Here is a 22,328-nt window from a genome sequence, read left to right on the forward strand (position 1 = left end):
GGTATTGTCTTCTTAGATGGTTCTATAGTTGCTGTTACTATTTTACTGGGTGGAGCTACGGTTGCTGTAGTTTTATTAGGTGAAGTTATAGTTGCTGTAAATATTTTACTTGATGGAGTTGCATTAGCTAATATTTTACTAGATGCAACTACAGTGGCTGGTTTCGAAGCTACAGTTGCTGTTTTATTCGATAATGCTGCAGTTGTTGGTTTATCAGACGATGCTGTAAATAAATGTTTATAGAAATTATCAACATTCTGTGGCATTGTAGGTTTAGGAACTTTATTGATTTCAGGATTGGAATGAAAGAAAGAAGGGATTTTTGCTTCCTTTATATCCTTTTTTGTTGAAACTGATGTTATATTACATTTTGTCTCATTATTTTGTGTTGAATCGCCAGTACTACTTTTTGGATGAATGTTTTTGGGTTTCAAAATGGGATCATTGGCCATTTTTTGATATAAACTTTGACCAGTTGTTGGATTAACCAAACGATTTTCTCGTATTGTTTCTATAATGGGATTTGAGAATGTAATATTTGGATTAATCGGAGCTGATTTTCCTTTAAATGTAACAATATTTTGTACACGAAATGGATTACGTGCTCGAATTTTTGGTATGGTTTGTGCTTTTTTAAATTGGAGACCTTTGTTACTTGTAATCAAAGGTTTTTTCTGCTTTGTTTCGGTACTAAGTTCTTGATTTAACACATTATAGTTGTCTTTTTCATGTACGTCTTTTGGAGGAGTAAATGCTTTAAGTTTCTCACTAAATTGTTGAGTCTTCCAATCTGAGTTCCATTTTACAGCATTTGAACTTAAAATTTCAGTTTTAAATGGTTCTAAGCGCATTAATTGTGGAAAAGTATTTACAGTTGCACGTTCCGTCTGTGAATCAATATTTCGCGGTTCTGAATGAGATTCAGTAAATAAATTTTCTAATTTTGGTTCATTATTTCTCCGATTATCCCCAATAATTATAGGTTCTGATGATGATGATTGATTTTGTTGTATTGAATTTGGAGTTGCACGTTCCGTCGACGGATCAATATTTCGCGGTTCTGAATGAGATTCAGTAAATAAATTTTCTAATTTTGGTTCATTATTTCTCCGATTATCACCAATAATTATCGGTTCTGATGATTGATTTTGTTGTGTTGCAGTTTGATACAAATTCCAATCCCATTTTTTACTTTCATTTTTATTCGATTCTTGATTCAATTCAAGATTTGCTCCATTCTTAACATCATTATTCGATAATTCTGTATGATGCAAAACTGAATTGGATGATTTTTTTTCTGATAAATTTTCATCATAATTTTCTTTTAAAGAATTATAATCGTTTTTACCATATAATAAAATGACATCAGATTTCGGTTCAATTTGATTTGAAACATTCGGATCACTTGGATTAGGATTAGATGCATTTACATGGAATTGGAAATCATCTATTGGATAACTGGATGTTGGAGTCTCGGATAAATATATTACAGGTGGTGTATTTTCTTCAATATTCTTACCTGATTCTTTTTTATTTGGGACTCTCGACTCAGACTCAGTTGATTGTTTTGTCTCAAATTCATGTGCATTTTCGTGTAATTTCACTTTCGTACAAAAATACAGTGAACCTTGTGTAATTTTTAATAAATTTGTTGATATCAATAATAATGGTTGTTTAACTATGATCGGAAAATTTTGAGCTATTTTGTACATTTTTATTGTGATCCAAAACAAAAACGCAGATATTACTTTTTTAAATATTGACACATGGTCCCCTCTAGATTTGACTCGATAGTCGATACCAGGGAAATTTTCTTTGATAACCTTAAAAAAAAAGATAATATTTCAATTAATAATTTATTAATAATTATATTAAAATATGAGTTGTAAAGCCACAGCATTTTTACGATATCAGTAAGTTTTAATATAAAATATTTATTTACCTAAATTTTCCAATATTTTCTTTGAAGTTACATGAAATTTTACTTTGATCTGATTTATAGGTTATATTATTCCGAAAAAAACAAAATAAGGTTTATGCAAATTTCTATGAATACGAAATTGAAATATTGGATAATTTAGCCAATTTATTTCATCATATTTTTTAGATAATATCCTAAATTGATCTTTTATTTAGAAGTCAATTTGTGTCATAATAAATAATATTATTGTTTTACATAAAACAGTTTCGAAATATTTTAGAATATTGACTAAAATTTTGAGATAGTTAAAATTTTAAGACTTCAATTAATATTTCTACAACAACTTGCGAACTATTTTAAGATATCTTAAACCAAAGAATATGATATACTCAAAACTCAAAATATTGATAGCTCCTAATGCTCCGTTATGTAATTTCTTCGGTATTACCCCCGTGTTACATAACGGGGGCGACTAAAAACTACCTCTGCTAATTCAACCGCATCCCTGATTGGCTACTTTTCTTAATAAATATTTAAGTACGCCAGCTCTTCGTCTTAAAATTTTATTCCCTATCCATTTTCTTTCTGATTTCCATAACTTTTGAGACAGCCGGTGTTCTATAATTCACAAAATAAAGCGCATTGAAATTCGAGAGTTGATACAGCTCCTGCGTTATCGAAATATTTTTATTTATAACTGATTCGATTGTCTTTTTTAGAATCCACAAATTTCATTACTCTCTTCGAATACAATCTTGTCAAAACTATTCAACAAGTACAGCAGAAAAAATTATAATTCCACCGCGAATCGAACGTAACTCAACAGATATCTTACGAGCATTAGCATCTACAATTAAAACAGATCCAACAGCAGCACACTTTAAATACCATGACGATCCATATCTCATACCAAAATCAAACATGGGCAAACGAACATTTGCTATGGCACAAGAAGCTGGACGCAAAGCAGCCATATGGATACGACAACAACATCCAGATTTGTTTCAACAGACTTTATCCGATCCACCAATAAAAGCGTTTTTACCTCAACAAGTGTTTAATGAACAGAGTACTGTAAACGAGGATATTTTAAAGGAAGTCATCGAAAATGTTCAAGTATCCGATGCATGTACGGTTTATAATTTATTAACTAGTCAAAATGTAGAAATTAGTCGTGAAACGAAACAATCGTTACTTGAATTGTTGTGTTTTTATAATTGTGAGGATCCTTTGGGTGAAGAATTCATTGAAGAACGATGGTTTTCACAGGAAAATCGAGGAAAAGAACGTCAACGGAAAACTTGGAAGTTAGTAAGCTAGTATTTGATACTATAAAAGGATTTAACTAAATTATTCCAGTGGCTTTATAAAAACTCTTATCTTTACAGGGATAATTCGTTGGCGGAACAATTATTTATATCACTGGATCCACCAGATTCCGCTTCATATTCAGCAATAATTCAAGGAATGGCAAAATATTGTCAAGTTGAAAAGGCATGGAAATATTTTGAAGAATCACAAGCAAAAAATATTCCTATCACTTGTGAAGCGTATAATAATTTAATACGCGTTGCAAATTTTATGCGTGAAGGTTACGATTTACGTTGGAAACTTGTACAAGAGTTATTAACAAATATGAAACAACAGGAAATCCAACCAAATTTGGATACATTAAATGCTGTTTTGGATACGATTAGTAGTTTTGCAGGAGCAAAACAAGCAAAAAATTACATATTGAGTACATTAGCAGAATTTAAAAATTTAGGTGTAGAGCCATCGTTAGCTTCATGGTATTACATTCTTAGCACGCTATGTCGTGATCGTAAGTTCCAAATTTTTATAATATTATATCATAGGTCTTCTGAACATGAGTTAACGTTATAGAGACATTCCATGTTAAATCAATGTAGAGTCACAATCCTAAAAGAATCACTTGCATATTACCATATTACATTGCTTTTACCAGTTCATTGGAACGGTTTAATGGTTAAAATTGTACTGAATTAACGTTTCAAAAGCATGTCTAATCAACTCAATCGGTTGCAAATGCCAAAGTTATTTTCATTGTTTATAAACCGATATAAAATATGGCGCACTTTGTACTCTCGAGTAACCATTTTAGGTCCTTAAAACATTGGATACAATTTGAAATAATTTTTAGGTGGGGCTAAAAGTGGTGTTTTATATGATATAATGAATAATATTGAAAATAAAGAGTTCCAAATTCGTGATATTAAAGATACATCATTCTTTGTGACTGCAATGGAAGTTTGTCGTAATCATTTACAAGATATTGATTTAGCAAGACGGGTAGATCAATTACTTCATACTGGCAATAATTACGATTTAATCGGAGATTCATATAAAGAATCCGTTTATTAGTGAGTAAAATTTTACTATTTAAATCTATGAAGCTAAGACATAATTACCATTAAAAAAAAAAAGTTGTTACAAGGCTGCAATTTAACACAGCAGCGCTTAATAATAATAATACATAATTGGGGTACCGGAAATGGGGCCCTGTCAATTAGGCCACGGGGTTCTCTGTGTACTCCTTGAGAACAACCTATCACAAGAAGGCAAGACGTCTCAAAGTAAGAGAAGCAGATAAAGCTATAGTATTCTGCCGAGACTAAACACCACGCAAGGTTGATGGATTGAAGGTTTCGGACGTAAACATTCTAAATTGACGCCCTGTAGGTTTCTGCAGGTTCAAATAACATATATGGAAGTTTCGTCATCCTCCATTCAAGCCATACAAGTGGGATCATCAAAGATCTCCATGTTATTGGTAGTTCAATAGACAGTGTCTTGTTAACGAGTCCTACTACCCTTTTGTTGAATGGCCTAGCTGGGGTTTTACACAATTTAGCCTGGTTTAAGCTGCCGCATGCCCTATTATAAGTTCCAGTAATCAAGATGAGCTTATCGTAGCCATTCATTGATTCGGTAAATTACGGAGCATCTGGCTATAGGAATGACAAGCTCAGGTGAAAGGGACGTTTGAGACATGCCAATGGATTCATGCCAACGAATCCGCTGTTTCTTTTTCTTAAACGAAAAAGTGTCACGGTCCCCAGATCAGTCTGACTGTGTTATTCAATGCCAGATGGTACTGAATATATGCCAGATTAATATGTTCTGAAAATTATTGCAAAATGAATATTTAATTTTTTTTATAATTTCAGCCGTCACTATTTTGCTTTAATGTGTAAAACGGAACCATTAGAAGTATTTATGGAGTTTTATGATCGTTTAGTACCAAATATTTACACTCCTGAACCTGGCGTTATGATTGAAGTTTTACGTGCAATTGAACTAAACGGTGCCATCGAGATATTACCACGTATATGGTCCGATATGATTATGTTTGATCATACCGATCGTGAAAATTTATTAGTTCTAGTTTTAAGTATAATTGTACAATTTGAGGGTATCGTCGAAGATTTAGAAAAACGTGTACAATTATTAAATATCACTTGGGATATTTATACGCGCATTAATGAACAATCTGAAACGAAAAATAATCGTATTAATTTCACTGGAGAAATTCTTAGTAATATTTTAACAATGTGTGTACGTGAAAAAGATTTTGAAAAAGCTTCTGAAGTTATTAATAAAATTGAGAATGACACGAATATTATTGGACAACCGAATTTTACTGCATTGGAATCATTTGTACAGTTATGCATTGATGAAAAACAACCAACAAAAGCTATTTCAGTGGTACAATATTGTGTGGATGCTGGTTTTACTGAAGCTGGACTTTTAGCACGACATATTGTTCAATCTATGACGTTAGATGAAAGTTATGTTAATCGATTAATTAACATTGTTGGTAAAGATGTTTTACAAATTAGTCAATCTGGAGTAGAAGGCGCTAAAAAATCGGAAACTGTGTAACATTTTTTAAAGAATAAATTATTAGAGATTTTTTATTTATAGTTTATTTTCTGCGTTAAAATGTTTAATAGAACCCATAACATACAATATTTTTAAACAAAATAATTGTTAAACAACTTGCGATGTTTTACAAAATTTTAATTTGTGTCTGTTGCCACGAATTTTATGTTGGTTGCTGTTTGCTTATGGCATGTTATTTTCAAATATACCCTCAGGATTTTTTTTTTGCAGCTCAAATTACTTAATTGTTGATTTTCATCATTTATAAAATACCGAAAGTGATGGAACAGTGTTCCTTAAACCTTTAAGAACATTTATAATAGACCGTGTAAACAGAAAGGGTGCTTCTCTCTAGGACACTCTAAAAGCAAAATTTGTCAATACTTTTAACAATAAATAATAATAAATCCTTATCGATATCCCTATATATTATAAATGTGAAAGTAAGGATGGTTGTTTGTTACGCTTTCACGTAAAAACTAGTGAATGGTTTTTAATGAAAGTGTACAGCAATATAGCTCATACATCAGAATAACGCATGAGCTATAAATTATAGAGATATAGTTTAAAAAAAATTAATTTTAATCTGACATTTACTATTTTAAATTTTTACAGAAATTTTTAATTTATGGTTCAAAATGATGGTCACAGATGGAGCAGAATGATAATCATTTTGAACCATAAATTAAAGATTTCTGTAAAAATTAAAAATACTAAATGTCACATTCATCGCCACGTTTTCTGATATACTTATTAAATTATGACTGTTTTACAATTTAAAAAATTGAAAACTATGTACATCTTTTAGCTGCGTAAAACAACCCCTTCAAGTGTTATGAAAGGGGGATAAGTGAGATCTAGAGAGGTGGACGCTATAAAGCGGTGGTTTTTACTTTTAAGCCCAGTGAAGCGGGCAGATATCAAGCTAGTAATATAATAAATTCTTATAATTGTCTTTATTGATAAAAATATTACTAAACTGTAATATAAGTGGCCTATCTTAAAAAGTATAAAACACAGTTTGACTTTTTCCATTTGAGTTCAGCAAGAAAGTTAAATACATAACAAATAAACATTGCATCGTGTCGCGACAAGTTCCACCTCCACATTTAAAACACATTTCAATGGTCTGTTCACTGTTGTAGCATCAACAAGCATAAGCAAGCAACAGCGTTCTTGCAATCACCATCCAATGTTTAGTTCATTGTTCCGTGTTTATGTGGAATATTGTTTATTATTTTGTTATTACTGTTTATTTTAAAATAAAAAAAAAGTTCTTTAACATTCATCTTAAACTTTCTAAATAATTTCTTTGAATTATAAAATTGATTTCTTAACCAAAGTTTTGTTTTTTTGTTTATTTTCGATAAACATCATAAAATTTTCAGTGATCAGTTTTTGTTTTAAACAATTTAGTGACAGTTTATTTTTTTTTTGGGATTTACCATCATCTTCAACATCTTTGGACAATTTTTGTGTAAGTACAATACATTAAATAATTTCTGTGTAATGTTAAATTTAAAGAAACAGTAATTTTTATAATCGATTAAATCCATGAAAAGTAGTTTAACTTCTTTTTAAACAAGAAGTGTTGAGTATTTTTATATTCTACCTATACAAACATCTTCGAATTGTATTGAAAGTAGGGCATGTTTACTCCTTATGTGTGGAGAATTTATTTATTTTTGCATTTTTGTAATTTTTTTTTATTCATAAAAGTATTACACATTTAATTTGTATCGAGTTCATGAATATGTACATTTTTGAACAAATAATATAACTAACTCTGCTAATTGACTATTAAAATATTGACGAATTTGGATGGATCATTTTCTTGCCTTCTGGCTCGGATAGGGCTGTAAAGTAAAAAAAAAAGTGAGTGAACTGGAAAAAATTACATGGAAAACATCAAAAAAATCGTTTTGCATTTTTCCAATTCTTAATCTTACTTACCTATTTATAAACTTTATGCCAATATTTTCCTGAGCCTCGGGGTATCTTCTACTCTCATACTTTCGATTAGCAGAACATTTCTAAAACGCCGAAAATTAAGATTTGTCTTTAGAAAATCATGTCCTTCTTATTTTAACTCTTTTGCCACTTCCAATTCTTTATATCTAACATTATCCGAGGCTCGGTTCTATCATAGAAATTTTAGTTTTTCAAATATTAGTGGATAAATTTTTTTAAATATTAATGATAATGAAGCATTAATCGTTAACGGTGATCAGATCGAAAAACGCCAAAGGACTTTTCTAGAATTTCGTAAGGAATTCATAGTATCTGTTAGTGAACGGAAGCTAGCACACGAATTTATTCTCCCATCATGTATATACGAAACTCTCTGTACATTATTATCAATTTGAAAAAACCAAAATATTATTGAAAATAATTTTTTATGAGTTTATACTTAGATAATAATAAGTTTTAAGAAAGGATCAAGCTTATAAAGTGGTGCAAACCCCTATTTTAGGAACTCGAAGCATGGAATACTGGAATCCACGGGGATGAGGATGGAAAAATCAATTTAATAATTTTCTTCCCTAACGATTTTGATTTTATTTGATAAATTATATACCAAAGAAAATTTTTGGAGTATACGTTAAAAGATTTCAGTTTTTTCAAATCGATAATAATGTATAGGGAGTTTCGTATTTTACATGAAAGGCGAATAAATTTTTGTCTGCTAGCTTTTGTTCACTGTATCGGTTTGGTTAAAGATTTAGGGACAACCTACAGTATGTTCCAGGAAGAACAGTAAATATTTTAGGATTAGGAAAAAGTGATCATGTCCCTGAAATTTTCTATTTAACTTTCACAAATGTTGATATGAATTAACCGGTTTCGAAAATTGAATCAAATAAATCGCATTGTAAAAATATTAAAAGCCATATTTAGAAAATTATATTTTTATTTTCTTCAGTTAATTATAAATGGTTATTATTTTATTTGTAATCATAGTTATATCATGAATGTCCAATGTGCGACGTCCGATATCTCAAAGATCTTAAGGATCATTTTCTTATTTTAGCTTTTTACCTTTTTTGTAAAAAATGATAAATAGTGCTATTGAAGTTTAGTTATAAAAAAAATTTGGGTCAATTTGGACTACCAGAATACTTACCATTTATCAATAACTGATGGAAGTTTCGATCAAAAGCCCCGTTTATATTTTAACGGGATTTCCATTTTTTTACTGAATAAAAACCATTAGTAACTAAATAAAACTAATTATCAAACATTGTCTCTTATCTCATCTCATAATGAATTAAATTGATGCAATAAAAATTGATCCAAAATAATTCAAGTATACCTAATAATAGGAGGCCGTAAAAAATTTATTTTTGTCTAGATAAGATTAAACGCTTTGTTTATAAACATTTAATTGTTATTATTTTTTTGTTTTTGTTCCGGTTAATATTCGAATAATCTCAATTAGAAATATTTGAGATTCGACAATTAGATATATATTCGAGGACGTGAAAAGTGAGTTTGGGTTAGTAATTGAGCAACATAGGTCAATTGGGTCTTGGGTCCGCAGGACTCGTCTTTGTAAACCGTTAGAGACAGAACAAATGTTTAAATATAAAAAATGTTGCTTACAGAAAAAGTAAACAACTTTTGCTTGAAACATTTTTTCGTTTATATCTTTGTTTACCCCTGAGGGCGCAAATTAAGACAAAACTTTGGAATCCATTTTCTCCAAAACTATAAAAGATAAGGTGTTGAGAAGCAGATAGCTTCAACTAGTGGTCTTGTGGAAAATTGACAATAAACGAAAAAAATTTCTAGAAAATATTTTTGAAAATTTTTGAAATCTTCGAAAATCAAAACATGTATAATTGTGTTGGTATTTTAAACTTTTCTAATTTATTAAAAATAATGCAAGCACTGACATTCAACATTTTCTATTCGTTGTGTGCGTAGTCATGGTAGGGACAATAAAATCGATGCTAGCGCTTCCAGTGAAAAATTTTGGCGATAAAGGAGGCTGTTATGACTAATTTGCAATTCTTTACATGTTAATGTTATAGAAAATGTCAAATTAAAATTATTGAAAAACACTAAGTAATTAAACTTAATGCATTAAAATTTGTGAAAATAATAAATCAAATTTCACAAATTTTCAAATGTAAATTATCATAATTATTTATTTAAATTTGTGAGACAATAATTAAATTTTCAATGTAAGTCATAAATGCAATCCATTACAATTATATATGCATCCATACAATTCTATAATTAAAGTAGTGTATCGTTACCATGGAAACGCCTCCAATAAAATTCGCGCACGGTGCGAATACAAGATATTTCAAAAATTAACTCAGTTAATTGTTTGTTTACTTTTGTTTTACTTGCAGATAGTAAAATAGAACAAACTTGTAGAATAAGTGCAGACATATTCAAGAAATATTTTAAAAAGACGACACATTGTCGGTCTTCTAAAGTGTTTTATGGTTTTTTATCTTAAAATATTGTTGATTTTATGAATCATTTGAAATATTTTTGTATTACTTACTATTTGTTTTATATTATTGCAAAACTATTATTTATTATGAAATAATATGTTATTTAAAAAAAAAAATATATTATTAAAAAATTATTTAAAGAATATTTATATTATAAACATTTATTATCAAAAATCAATATTGATTTATTACTTTATAATTGATTATTAAAAAATATGAAATAAGAAAAATATATTTTTATTTTATATTTAATTATTACGAAAATTAGTTAAATGTTTGAGTTTGACGCATGCAGGGAGGAAAATTTGAAAAGTACAAGACCGTAATGACTAATCAAGATGAAAATTATACATTGAGAGGTTTGCGTTAAATCGAAGTCCAGAGAATTTTTATACCATTGTGTATATGAAATATACCAAGGTATACTAAGTTTAGTCCCAAGTTTGTAACGCTTAAAAATATCTCTCGTCTGTCCATCTGTCATCACGATTACTCAAAAACGAAAAGAGATATCAAGCTAAAATTTTTATAGCGTGCTGAGGACGTAAAAAGTGACGTCGAGTTTATAAATCAGCAACATAGGTCAATTGGGTTTGGGTCCGTAGAACCCAACTTGTAAACCGTTAGAGATAGAACAAAAGTTTAAATGTAAAAAATGTTCCTTATCAAAAAATAAACAACTTTTGTTTGAAATATTTTTTCGTAAACATCACTGTTTACCCGTGAGAGCGCAAATTGTATAGTATGTATTATATGGTTATATCAGTTATATGTTAATCAACACTGTCTATACATGGTATTTCAACAATTAACTCAGTTAATTGTTTGTTTTACTTGTTAATGGTTTAATTTTGAGAATTGGAACTTTGCCTCCAAAATTGAAAAATTTCCCTGGACTTATCCTCGATTTTACGCAAACTTGGAAGTTTAAATAATCGGCTAAAAAAATCGAGGAGTTTGAGAGGGAAGAACGTGTGTCCACGTACCCCTACGTAGCGACGCTGATGGCGGATCACAACTAATCTATAAATTACTAATTAATTAATTAATTAATTAAATTTCTCGTTTCTATATCAATTAATTAAAAGTAAATTGTGAGTAAAAGTATTAAATAAAAGCGTTTTAACTGAATTAATTAAGAATTTAAAATAGAAAGGAAGTGTTGACCTCCGTTTGAGACTGATCTGTTTAAATTTTGATACCTAACAACAATATAATCATGAGATGCTGTTTCTTTTATGTAAAATATGCGGGTTATTTATTAAATTAAGATTGTCTTAAAATGGGATGTAGTCTAGCAGCTGAGCGTCATTTGCTAATCAGTTCTGCCATGTTTGTTGTGTTATTAAATATCTACAAACCTAAAATTTGCTACCAAAAATTGAGGTGTAGGAAAAACTTTTCAAAAAACAGTTATGCTAAAAAGAACAAAACATGAAGACATGGTCCTTATATAAAAAAGCTGAATACTATATTTTCATTCTCTCTACAAATAATTTGAAACGTGTTTTGTAATTTCATAAAAAAGGAGCTGTTGTAAAGGATCAAAATGGAAATTAGCCTGGTTCTTTGGGTATTCAACAATACCCAGTAATGCTGGTAGAACAAAATTTCCATTTTATCACTTTTTGGAATCCCAATATTTTGAAAATGGCTAGGTTATTAGTCTGACGTTGAGGAATTAAATATCTCATAGCTACACTTACTCATTTATCAAAACGGCAGACACTTAGCTCCTAGACTATAATGCGAACTAACAAACTGTCTGACTCATCACACGCAAAACATCTTTTTCAACTCAAACGTTTTTCAATACTTTGTTAAGTACCTTAAATACCAGTATTTAAATTGTTTGTTTTTGCGTTTTTTTAAAATAAACATGCTAGAGAAATTATATTGCCTTTGTTTCTGATGATTTTGGTTTTTTGTAGACTATTTTTGTTTTAGTAGTTATCAGTCCTATCCGCGGCGTCAATGCTTGAACTACATAATCATTGTCTATTAATGTAGTATGAGTGCCTAGGCAAGTTTAGGCTTGTGGTTGAAATTATTTGTACTTTATTTTCAACTTTGGTGATGAATTTTGTTATAACTTCAATAACTTCATGAATGTCTGCCTTGGTTTTTGAAATATCGAAAGCTAAATAATTGAACAATATTTTCAATTTTCGATATTTTGAAAATTACTCCAGATATCGAAAAATTTTATTCTTACTTTTCGTTTTATACTGTCAAGTTATAACATAATTCACCATCGAAATTGAAAAAATATATTTCTTTGAAAATTTGTGTCCCCACTACCGTGAAGCGTGCTCATACATGAGTTTTTTTTTCTGTAATTTCTTAAGATTTTAACTTTAATTTAAATAGTTTTCTTTTTTTATTTCCACCGACTAGTTTTGGAGAAATCTATGAAAACCTATCATCTATCGACCGTTTTCCCATAAGACCAATGTTAAATATACATACTTTTGAAGTCATTTATTTATTTATTTTAATAGGCGGGTAACCTCTCCTAAAATTTTCAGAGTTCATTTATACTTAGTCCAACTTCATACAAAAAAAGTCAAGTCTTTTATCCAAAATTATCATGGCGCTAGTACATCTTTATTAATTGAGATATAAACCAACCCTATCGACCTAGTTGAACCAAATTACTCACCGTGTGCAAAATTTCATTAACATCGTTTAAGAAGATTCGAAGTCCATCGCGGACAAACACAGTATGTTCTTTCAGCTTGAAAAAAAAAAAAACAACAAGTGAAAACAAACTATTGACTGAGTTCATTATTGAAATACCATGTATAGACAGTGTTGATGACGCAATCGTTTGTTTTTTGACAACATGTAAGTAAAGAAAGATATAAGCTTTTAGATAGCCACACATTCATAACTGATATTCCCATATAATACATGCTATAAAATTTGCATCTAATTTGCGCCCTCGTGGATAAACAGTGATGTTAACAAAAAAATGTTTTAAACAAAAGTTGTTTATTTTTTTTATAAGGAAATTTTTTTACATTTAAACCTTTGTTCTATCTCTAACGGATTACAATATGAGTCCTACGGATCCAAGACCCAATTGACCTATGTTGCTCATTTACAAACTCCTCACTTTTTACGTCCTGAGCACGCTGTAAAAATTTCAATATCTTTTTTCGTTTTTGAGTTATCGTGATGACAGGCGACAAGCAAACAGACAGACAGACAGACAGACAGACAGACAGACAGACAACCGGAAATGGACTAATTAGGTGAATATCTTAACCAAAATTTTGTTCATAGCATCAAAATATTTTTAAGCGTTACAAATTTATGACTAAACTTAGTATACCTTGATATATCTTATATACATGGTATAAAAACTGTATGAATAAATTGTGAAACATTATTTGATTTTATATAAATGTTTACATAAGATTGATGAATGTATTATGGGTTTATTATATGAATGAAGAATGTTTCTAAAAAATTATATAAAAGAGAGGCGTTTTTTAAAAAATATATAATACATTTGGCGTCAGTGCATTCACCATACATATACAATAAATATTTTTATATGCTTTAAAAGCGAATGACATCACAACGTAATAACGTCTGTATAAATGATGCTGTTTTTTTGTTTTTATTAATTTCTGCCTTTTTAATTACTGTTCATAAATTTTAAAAACGTCATTAATATAAGTGAGTTTTTTATTCTTCAATATTTTACAGGGTGTACAAAGTAAGTATTTGTAACGAAGTCTATGGATTGTATGTATGGTTTTTATTGAAAATTTAATACTATTTTCTAACAAATTTAAATAAGGAATTATGTTAATTTATATTTAAAAAATATTAATTATATTCTCTTATTTTCACAATTTTTAATGTAACAAGTTTAATTAATTGTTACTTTTCAATAATTTTAATTTGACATTTACTATATCATTTACATGAAAATTAGTCATAACAGCCTCCTTTATTGCCAAAATGACTACGCACAGATTCAATAATGCCTTATTTCTCACCAATCCAATTTCACAAAATAAGAAAGTAAAATTTTCACAAGTTTAGTTTTCGGAGGTTTTGTTTAACGTAGAAGGCTAAAAATTTGTATTTATCTTTAAATTGATTCTTATTTAATAATCCAGTGGAGCTACGCATTGATTTAAGGTCGCTAAACAAACCCCTATTGAACGAATAAATAAAAAATCTAGTATACAAAAATTTTTCGGCCATCCCTTTTTGATTTACATAATTGCACTGGATTAATAATATAAAACCTATCTTAAAACCTACTTTCCGGTATGCTAGTGAGGTTTCGTGTGCGCCAGATGCTGCAAGCCAAACTTCAGATCGGAGACTACATTTAAGCCCGAAAACTTGAAATAAGCTAGTAAATTACCAAAGCATAAAAAACAAAATTTTTTTGGCGCATTCTGTATCTATTATAAATTAAAAATTTATTTTGTTTTGCTAGCTAATTGAATTACAACTAATCTGTAATAAAAAAAAAGTTATACAACATTTGATATTTTTTTTGGCTATAAATAAATGACTCATTTTGGGTTATTTTTAAACTACTCTTTTTTAGACTCATCAATTTATATTTGTTTGTATTTGAAATGATTTGTGAAAAAAAATCAATCCAAATGAATATGGATATTATAGTTTTGTCCTTGTTACTCTTACTTAGCCTTATGGAATAATTTTGGCAGTCAAAACTGTTTTGCTTTGTTCATTTAGAAAAAAAGAAAGAGCTTTTTCCAATAGATTAGCTTATTATAAAAAGGAAGTTAAATAATTTGTTTTATACTACCTAGAATCTTAACCTAATTTAAAAATTCTTTCATCTATAGAAAGATACATTATGATCGAATAACAGGAATTGTATTTTAATTCATTCTTAGCCATGTTTCAAAACATTCTGCTCAGCTGTTTGACAATCATAATCTCAAAAAAACAAATTCAGTTCATTCGTTTAGGAGATACGAGGCCACAGACAGACACACAGACACAAAACACGTTAAAATTTTAATAATCTTCTTTGCTAGTCGGGGGTTAAAAATAAAAATTTTCAAGCTATTCTAGACAAACCTTTGAGGGTTTCATTTTTTACAGGAAATAATTAAAAAAATCATTTTATTATAGCACCGTGACACAAAACAATAATACAGTCTTTATTTTAGTAACACACCCTTCTTTTAACTTGTTTCTTTGCTAATGTTAAGAGTAATAATGGATGATTCATAAATTTCAAATCAAATGTGAAATGTGTCTGGTTCTGGTCGCGGTGTAATGCATGCCGCGCCACGCCACGCCGTTGTCGTTGCTCGTTGCCGTCTTAAAATATTATTATGGTATTACATTTAATATAATATGTAGATTTTTCTAAGAAACAAACACACATTTTATAATAATAACTTATTGTAATTGTTTTTATTTTACAGTGAAACTTATATCATATTTAATAACAAGAATTATGATAATAATTTTTAGAAATTTATTAAATTGTTGATATCATTTTATTAGTACGTCAATTTATTTGACTTTTACGTTAACTATTTTTATACCATGTATATGAAATATACCAAAGTATATTAAGTTTAGTCTCAAGTTTGTAACGCTTAAAAATATTGATGCTACGAGCAAAATTTTTTGGTATAGGTGTTCATAAAATCATCTAATTAGTCGATTTTCGGTTGTCCGTCTGTCCGTCCGTCTGTCAACTCGTTAACTCAAAAACGAAAAAAGATATCAAGCTGAAATTTTTACGGCGTACTCAAGACGTAAAAAGTCAATTGGGTCTTGGGACCCATCTTGTAAATCGTTAGAGATAGAACAAAATAACCAACTATTGTTTGAACATTTCGTTTCGTAAACATCCCATGTTTATTCGCAAATTAGGGCGAAACTTTGTTTTGTTCATTTTCTCCAAAACTATAAACGATAGCATTTTCAATACATTTTAAAATTTTCGAAAGGTATTTCTAGACGCCCTCACGATAAGTAATGTTTACGAAAGAATTAGGTTCCTACTTGTGCCCTTACGGGTAAACAGTGATGCTCACAAAAAATATTTCAAACAAAAGTTGTTTATTTTTATATAAGGATAATTACATTTAAACTTTTGTTCTATCTCTAACGGTTTACAAGATGGTTCCTAGGGAAACAAGACCCAATTGACCTATGTCGCTCATTTAAGAACTAGACCTTTCTTTTTATGACTTGAACGCGCTGTAAAAATTTCAGCTTGATATCTCTTTTCGTTTTTGAGTTATCGTTATGACAGACAGACAGACAGACAACCCGAAATGCACTAATTAGGTGATTTTATAAACACCTATACCAAATTTTGTTCATAGCATCAGTATTTTTAAGCGTTACATAGTTGGGACTAAATTTAGTATACCTTGATATATTTCATATACATGGTATATAAAAAGATGATTTTAACTATGTTGTAAATTTTTAGTTCAGGGTCACCAGTCATAAAAAAAAAAACTTATTAATCAAAGTTATTGTAAAATAAATTCATTTAAATCAAAAACAGACATAATAATTATAATTACTTAATAAATCGTTTAAATATGATCCAACTTCATTTATGTTAATAATTTCCGTTTGCCCTGTCTTCAGTGTAGATCGCACATAAACAATGATCCATTGTTTAAAAAAAAAGTAAATATTACTTTGTGATCATAATTACTTACAATTATTATTAAAGATGATTCAAATAATTAGACCTTTTTTCATTAAAAATTTCTGATGAATTTTAATTGGATTTTAGTAATATTAAGGTAGTACTATCGGTAATAGACTTTGCATTCATAATTTAATGAAACTTGCCATAGTTGTCCATTATTATATCATAATTAACCAGTTAAATTTTTAGATCCTTCAGAGAACTGAAAAAAAGATATTTTAACATTGATCCTTATGGGAAATCACAGATTTTATTTTATTTCACAAAACTGGGCGTTCAGATTCATTAAATTCGAAAAAAATCAAAAATTTTTTTCTTTCCAATTATTTGAAAATTATATTCTAAGGTAATTTTGAATTAAAAATAACAAAACGCGGATGTATTTATACGTCCGATCTTCATGTTTATTTTCCGGCTTTTACAAAACAGCACACTTCGCTGCCCTACCATGTATTCTAGATACCAAGATACTTTTCTTAGTTGATTGAAATCGAATGATGTACCGAAGTTTCTCATACGTATTTGTAAGTTCTGAAATCAATTTTGTCTTTTAAAAGTGTACGATTTTCAAAAGTGAAACTTAAAAAGAGATGAATATGTAATTTTAAAGCCTAATTGTATATTTGTGCTACCTCGTACATACTTGAAATAAACTACTATAGCGTTTAATTACACAAGTGTATTTACAACTTTGTGTTAAGTAATTAAATCTTATTTAGTTAAACCGGTAATTAAATTAACTAGGTTAATTAAATATTTTTTTTATGTTAAAATTAAATAAAAAATATTTAATGAGTTAATCAATTTTGTTGATTTTTTTGCTAAAAAAAAAAATCGATAATTTTCCTTGAAACAGTTGTTGTAACTAAAACTAATTTACCTACTTGAATGTGAAGGACCAGAGAAAAAGTAGGTGTTAAATGCGACACACCGTATATAGGTTTTTCGCTGCGCATAATTTATAATTAGACAATCAAAATTTATTTTTTATTCGAAAGTACAATCAATCTCTAGACTATCTGTATTTAATCGTCAGTTTACCTGAAATTTTCTCGTAATATACTCTCATTATACCATGTATACATATATGAAATATACATAGTATATTAAGTTTAGTTCCAAGTTTATAACGCTTAAAAATATTGATGCTACGAAAAAAATTTTGGTATAGGTGATAGAATCATCAAATCCATTTTGGGTTGTCCGTCCGTCCGCCCGTCCGTCTGTGAGCGATAACTCAAAAACGAAAAAAGATATCAAGCTGATCAATTGGGTTTTGGGTCCGTAGGATCCATCTTATAAACCGTTAGAGATAGAACAAAAGTTTAAATGTAAAAAATATTTCTTATAAAAAAATAAACAACTTTTGTTTGAAACATTTTTTTGTAAACATCACTGTTTACTCACGCATTAGATGCAAATTTTATAGTATGTATTAATGTGGGATTATCAATTATGTATGTGTGACATGTATCGGTATATGTGTGATGTGATCGAGTAATCAACACTATCTATACATGGTAATTCAACAATTAACTCAGTCAATTGTTTGTTTTCACTTGTTTTTGTCCTGTGTTTGGGAACAATCTCCCAAAATCTTTGACTATTTCGTTATAATTGCAAACAAAACAAGATTGGCCTTATAAACGTTGTAATTGAGAAATATTATGATTATTAACATAAACATATATTAAGATTAAAACGGAATTCCGGTTTGGTAATTCCATATTTTTAAAATTAAATAACTGTTTTATTAGGATTATGTCATTTTTTTTCATATATGAGAATTACATAAATATTTAACATAATTATTATAATATTTAAAATTATTTTTAGAGCAAATAATTTGTTTTGCAAGTGTAAAAGATGATCTATTAGGTTTACAAATATATTTTAATAGTAATTGACTATATCAAAATCAGTAACAACTCATGGAGTAAAACCCCGGGATATATCATGTTGCTCTCACACTTAAAGACCTTCTATCTCGAAAACTGTTATATAAACGTCTGTGATTTTGAGTAGATTTTGGATGGATAAAAAAAAATTATTAAAAATTTTTCTAATTGAAAATTGAGAGTTTTGAAATGTTTATTTTTTATAAAAAATGATATTACCTAATTCAAAGAAACAACACAAAACTTTCAGAAGTGAACTTAACAATGTCTAATTGACCTAAATATTGGAAAAACACGTACTTTAATGCAATACGAATTTAGCAAAGAAATATAAATTTTTGCTGAATAATTTAATTTCCCAATTGTATTTGATTAATCATTGGTGGTTTATACTTTAACCTTTGATTTCATTTTGAAAAATAATCAAAAATCATTAAAAAATTTTTATATTATTCGAACTGTTATTATTGTAAATTATTAACTACTGTAAAAAAATTTTCATTACTCAACATTAAATAAAATATGAAAGTACCTACATATTGCTTATTTTTAACTTGAATTCAAATGTATATAACAATCTTGAGTGTCCGATGTTCAAAAAATATCAAGACACTGAAACGTTAAAAAGTTAATCGTTGAAATACCCTGTATGAAAGTGTTGAATGTCGAAATGTCGATGCTTGCATTATTTTTTAATAAAATATACTTTAAACAAGTGAAAACAAACAATTACCTGAGACAAACAATCACATTACACATTACGAACTTGATCTCACTTTTTTACGTCCTAAGTACTGTGATCAAAGGTCATTTGATGCCAAAACCCAAAAAAATGACATAAGAAGATGCCAAACGTGGCCGGGGCCGGGGGTATTAGTTTGTGTGTTTTTTTAATTTTCTACAGAATTTGCAATGTTTTTAATTTTTGGTCTTTTTCCATATCTCACGGTTCAAAAGGCAGCCTTCCACTTGTTTTTATTTTTGAGCTGCGCAATAAATCTTTGAATTAATGGAAATATTTTAATTAGATGTTTTTATGAACATTTCTAGCAAAATTTTTGGTTTCTACAATCAATAATTTTTAGTCTCTTGTTAAAAAACCTTAAACCAAACTAAACATACCTTAAGAGTAAACTATTCAACGAGTTTACCCATCATTCAATAAAATAAGTATATTATTGCAATATATCTATGAAATATATTATTATGCTGAAATATTATTTAAAGAAATTAATTAAAATGTTTAAATATAATGGTAATTAATTTATATTATCATGAAAATTAATAACAATATTTTTCATTTAATAAAAATAATTTTTTTCTAATATATTTTTTATGCATGTATATTTATGATTCATAAATTATGTAAGGATTTGTCATAATCTTTGAATGGGAAAATTCTTGAATTTGTCATATACTGTTTTTTTTTTTAGAAAAAAATTATTTAGTGAGTTATCTCTAATTTTAAGACTTCTTATTGATTATCGTGTGGAATTTGCAATAATAATTATAATTAAAATATATCTATATTTGCGTGAATTTAATATCCAAAAGGAAATAACAATTTTCTTAATAATTTTAAACTGTGTAATAGAACACAGACTGTGCCTCGAGGCTTTAAGTGTGCAGAGATTATGCTATTATTAGCTAATACGCACGACTTTGTTCCAAGAAGATAGATATTTTATACTTCATATAAAAAAAAAATCAGGCTTTTTATTTAAAACTAGAGTGATACTTCGCTGGATTTAAAAGTAAAGATTGATAAAGATTGGTCTCGCTTATCCCCATTCTATAACACTCGAAATAATGGTAAGGATTGTTTTACACAGGTAAAATATATGTATGGTTTTCTATTTTTCTAAATGTATAATAGTAATTAATCATTGAGTATATCAGAGAAGATGGCCGTGAAATATTTTATAATGACTATTTTTGCAGAAATATGTAATTTATGGTAATGTCAAATTAAATTAATTTTTGAATTTTTTAAAATTTTTTATTAATATATCTTTATAAATTATATCTCATGTGTTATTCTGATATATCAGCTATATTGCTGTACAGTTTCATTAAAAACCTTTCGCTAGTTTTAGCGTGAAAGCGTAACAAACAAACAAACAAACATGCTTACTTTCGCATTTATAATATATAGAGATTGCCTTGGTGCTCATACACGGTTATATTGCCTAAACACGGCAGCGAAGCCTCGGAAACAGCTAGTACTTAATAAATCATCAATACACTTGTAAATAAAATAACAATAATATAATTCTAAGAATGTAATAATTAATTTAAAAAATAGAATCATCATTATTCTTCTTTTGATTGAAATTATATTACTCTACAAACTAAAAAATTCTTTTCAAAAAATACTTTCATTATAGAATGCGATGATGATGATCAATAACTTTTTTTATTTTATTTTATTATTCTTGTTCGTTACAATTGACCTGTTTTTTTGATCTAACAATAACAACACTATCATATACTACAACAAAGTGATTTATTTAACACAAATGGTGTTGTCAAAACAATGAGTTATTGAATTAGTTCCATGTAGTTTTGTAACATCATCAGTCGTCCATTCCGATGATTTTATTTAATTTAAGTGAAATGAAATATTCATAAATTCTTTCTTTGTGGATGAATTGTAATTCGATAATAATTAGATGATTTCGATCAGAATAGGGTATTATCGTTAGTCAAAAATAAATTATGAAATTTGAAAAAAGTTAAAATTTATGTAAAAATATACTTAAATATTCTGATTTTGAGTCATAAAAGCACATTTTTCCTTTAAAATATTAAAATTAAAAATCGTAATTTTTAAACTGTATATCACGTGATCTAAAACACATGTTATATCGGTATGAGCCATAGACCATCAATTAGTTCAGTGTAGACAGCTGAGTATAATATATCCATAGATAACAAGTATTTATATTTATTATAATCAGATGTCTATGAATATATCTGTCAAATTTATTTGTGTTATTTCGTATAATGATACCGATATTACGTCATCAAATTGGATACCCACGTTTTTGACAGTTTAAAAAAGGTTTAAAATTTAATTTAAGAAATAAATTTTTGATGGCTTTTTATTAGCAAAATCAACATTTTGAAGTACTTTTTCAAAAATAGTAGAATACCCTATTTGTTAGCCAAAACCATAAAATCTGATGTATATGTAAAAAACTAAAATTTTTGAAGTCTGCAAGGCCTTCAATTTTTTGTAGATTTGTCGTTTTTTGCAAACTAAGAGAAAATTATATGGAAAAATTATATTCTTATAATACCATGTATATGAAATATATCAAGGTATACTAAGTTTAGTCCCAAGTTTGTAACGCTTAAAAAATTAATGCAACGAACAAAATTTTGGTATAGGTATTCAAAAAATCACCTAATTAATCCATTTTCGGTTGTCTGTCTGTCAACAC

The 22,328-nt window shown here is 28.3% G+C and overlaps 2 protein-coding genes across 2 annotated transcripts in view; both read left to right on the plus strand.

Annotated features, from left to right (window-relative positions):
* The first annotated feature begins 1,755 nt into the window (after nt 1-1,755).
* On the plus strand, nt 1,756-5,859 carry LOC123300052 (protein PTCD3 homolog, mitochondrial). Its single transcript, XM_044882521.1, has 5 exons — nt 1,756-1,913; nt 2,641-3,228; nt 3,310-3,743; nt 4,083-4,302; nt 5,110-5,859. The coding sequence occupies exons 1-5, from the start codon at nt 1,879-1,881 to the stop codon at nt 5,822-5,824; spliced, it is 1,992 nt and encodes a 663-aa protein (XP_044738456.1). The 5' UTR covers nt 1,756-1,878; the 3' UTR covers nt 5,825-5,859.
* A 1,403-nt stretch (nt 5,860-7,262) lies between these two features.
* Nucleotides 7,263-22,328, plus strand: part of LOC123300890 (probable serine/threonine-protein kinase DDB_G0282963) — a 98,937-nt gene continuing 83,871 nt past the window's right edge. The window contains exon 1 of the mRNA XM_044883554.1: nt 7,263-7,301. The gene's annotated coding sequence lies outside the window, so the exon portion shown is untranslated. The remainder of the gene's footprint in view (nt 7,302-22,328) is intronic.

This window comes from Chrysoperla carnea, chromosome 5 (genome assembly GCF_905475395.1).
Source record: "Chrysoperla carnea chromosome 5, inChrCarn1.1, whole genome shotgun sequence".
Classification (NCBI taxonomy): domain Eukaryota; kingdom Metazoa; phylum Arthropoda; class Insecta; order Neuroptera; family Chrysopidae; genus Chrysoperla; species Chrysoperla carnea.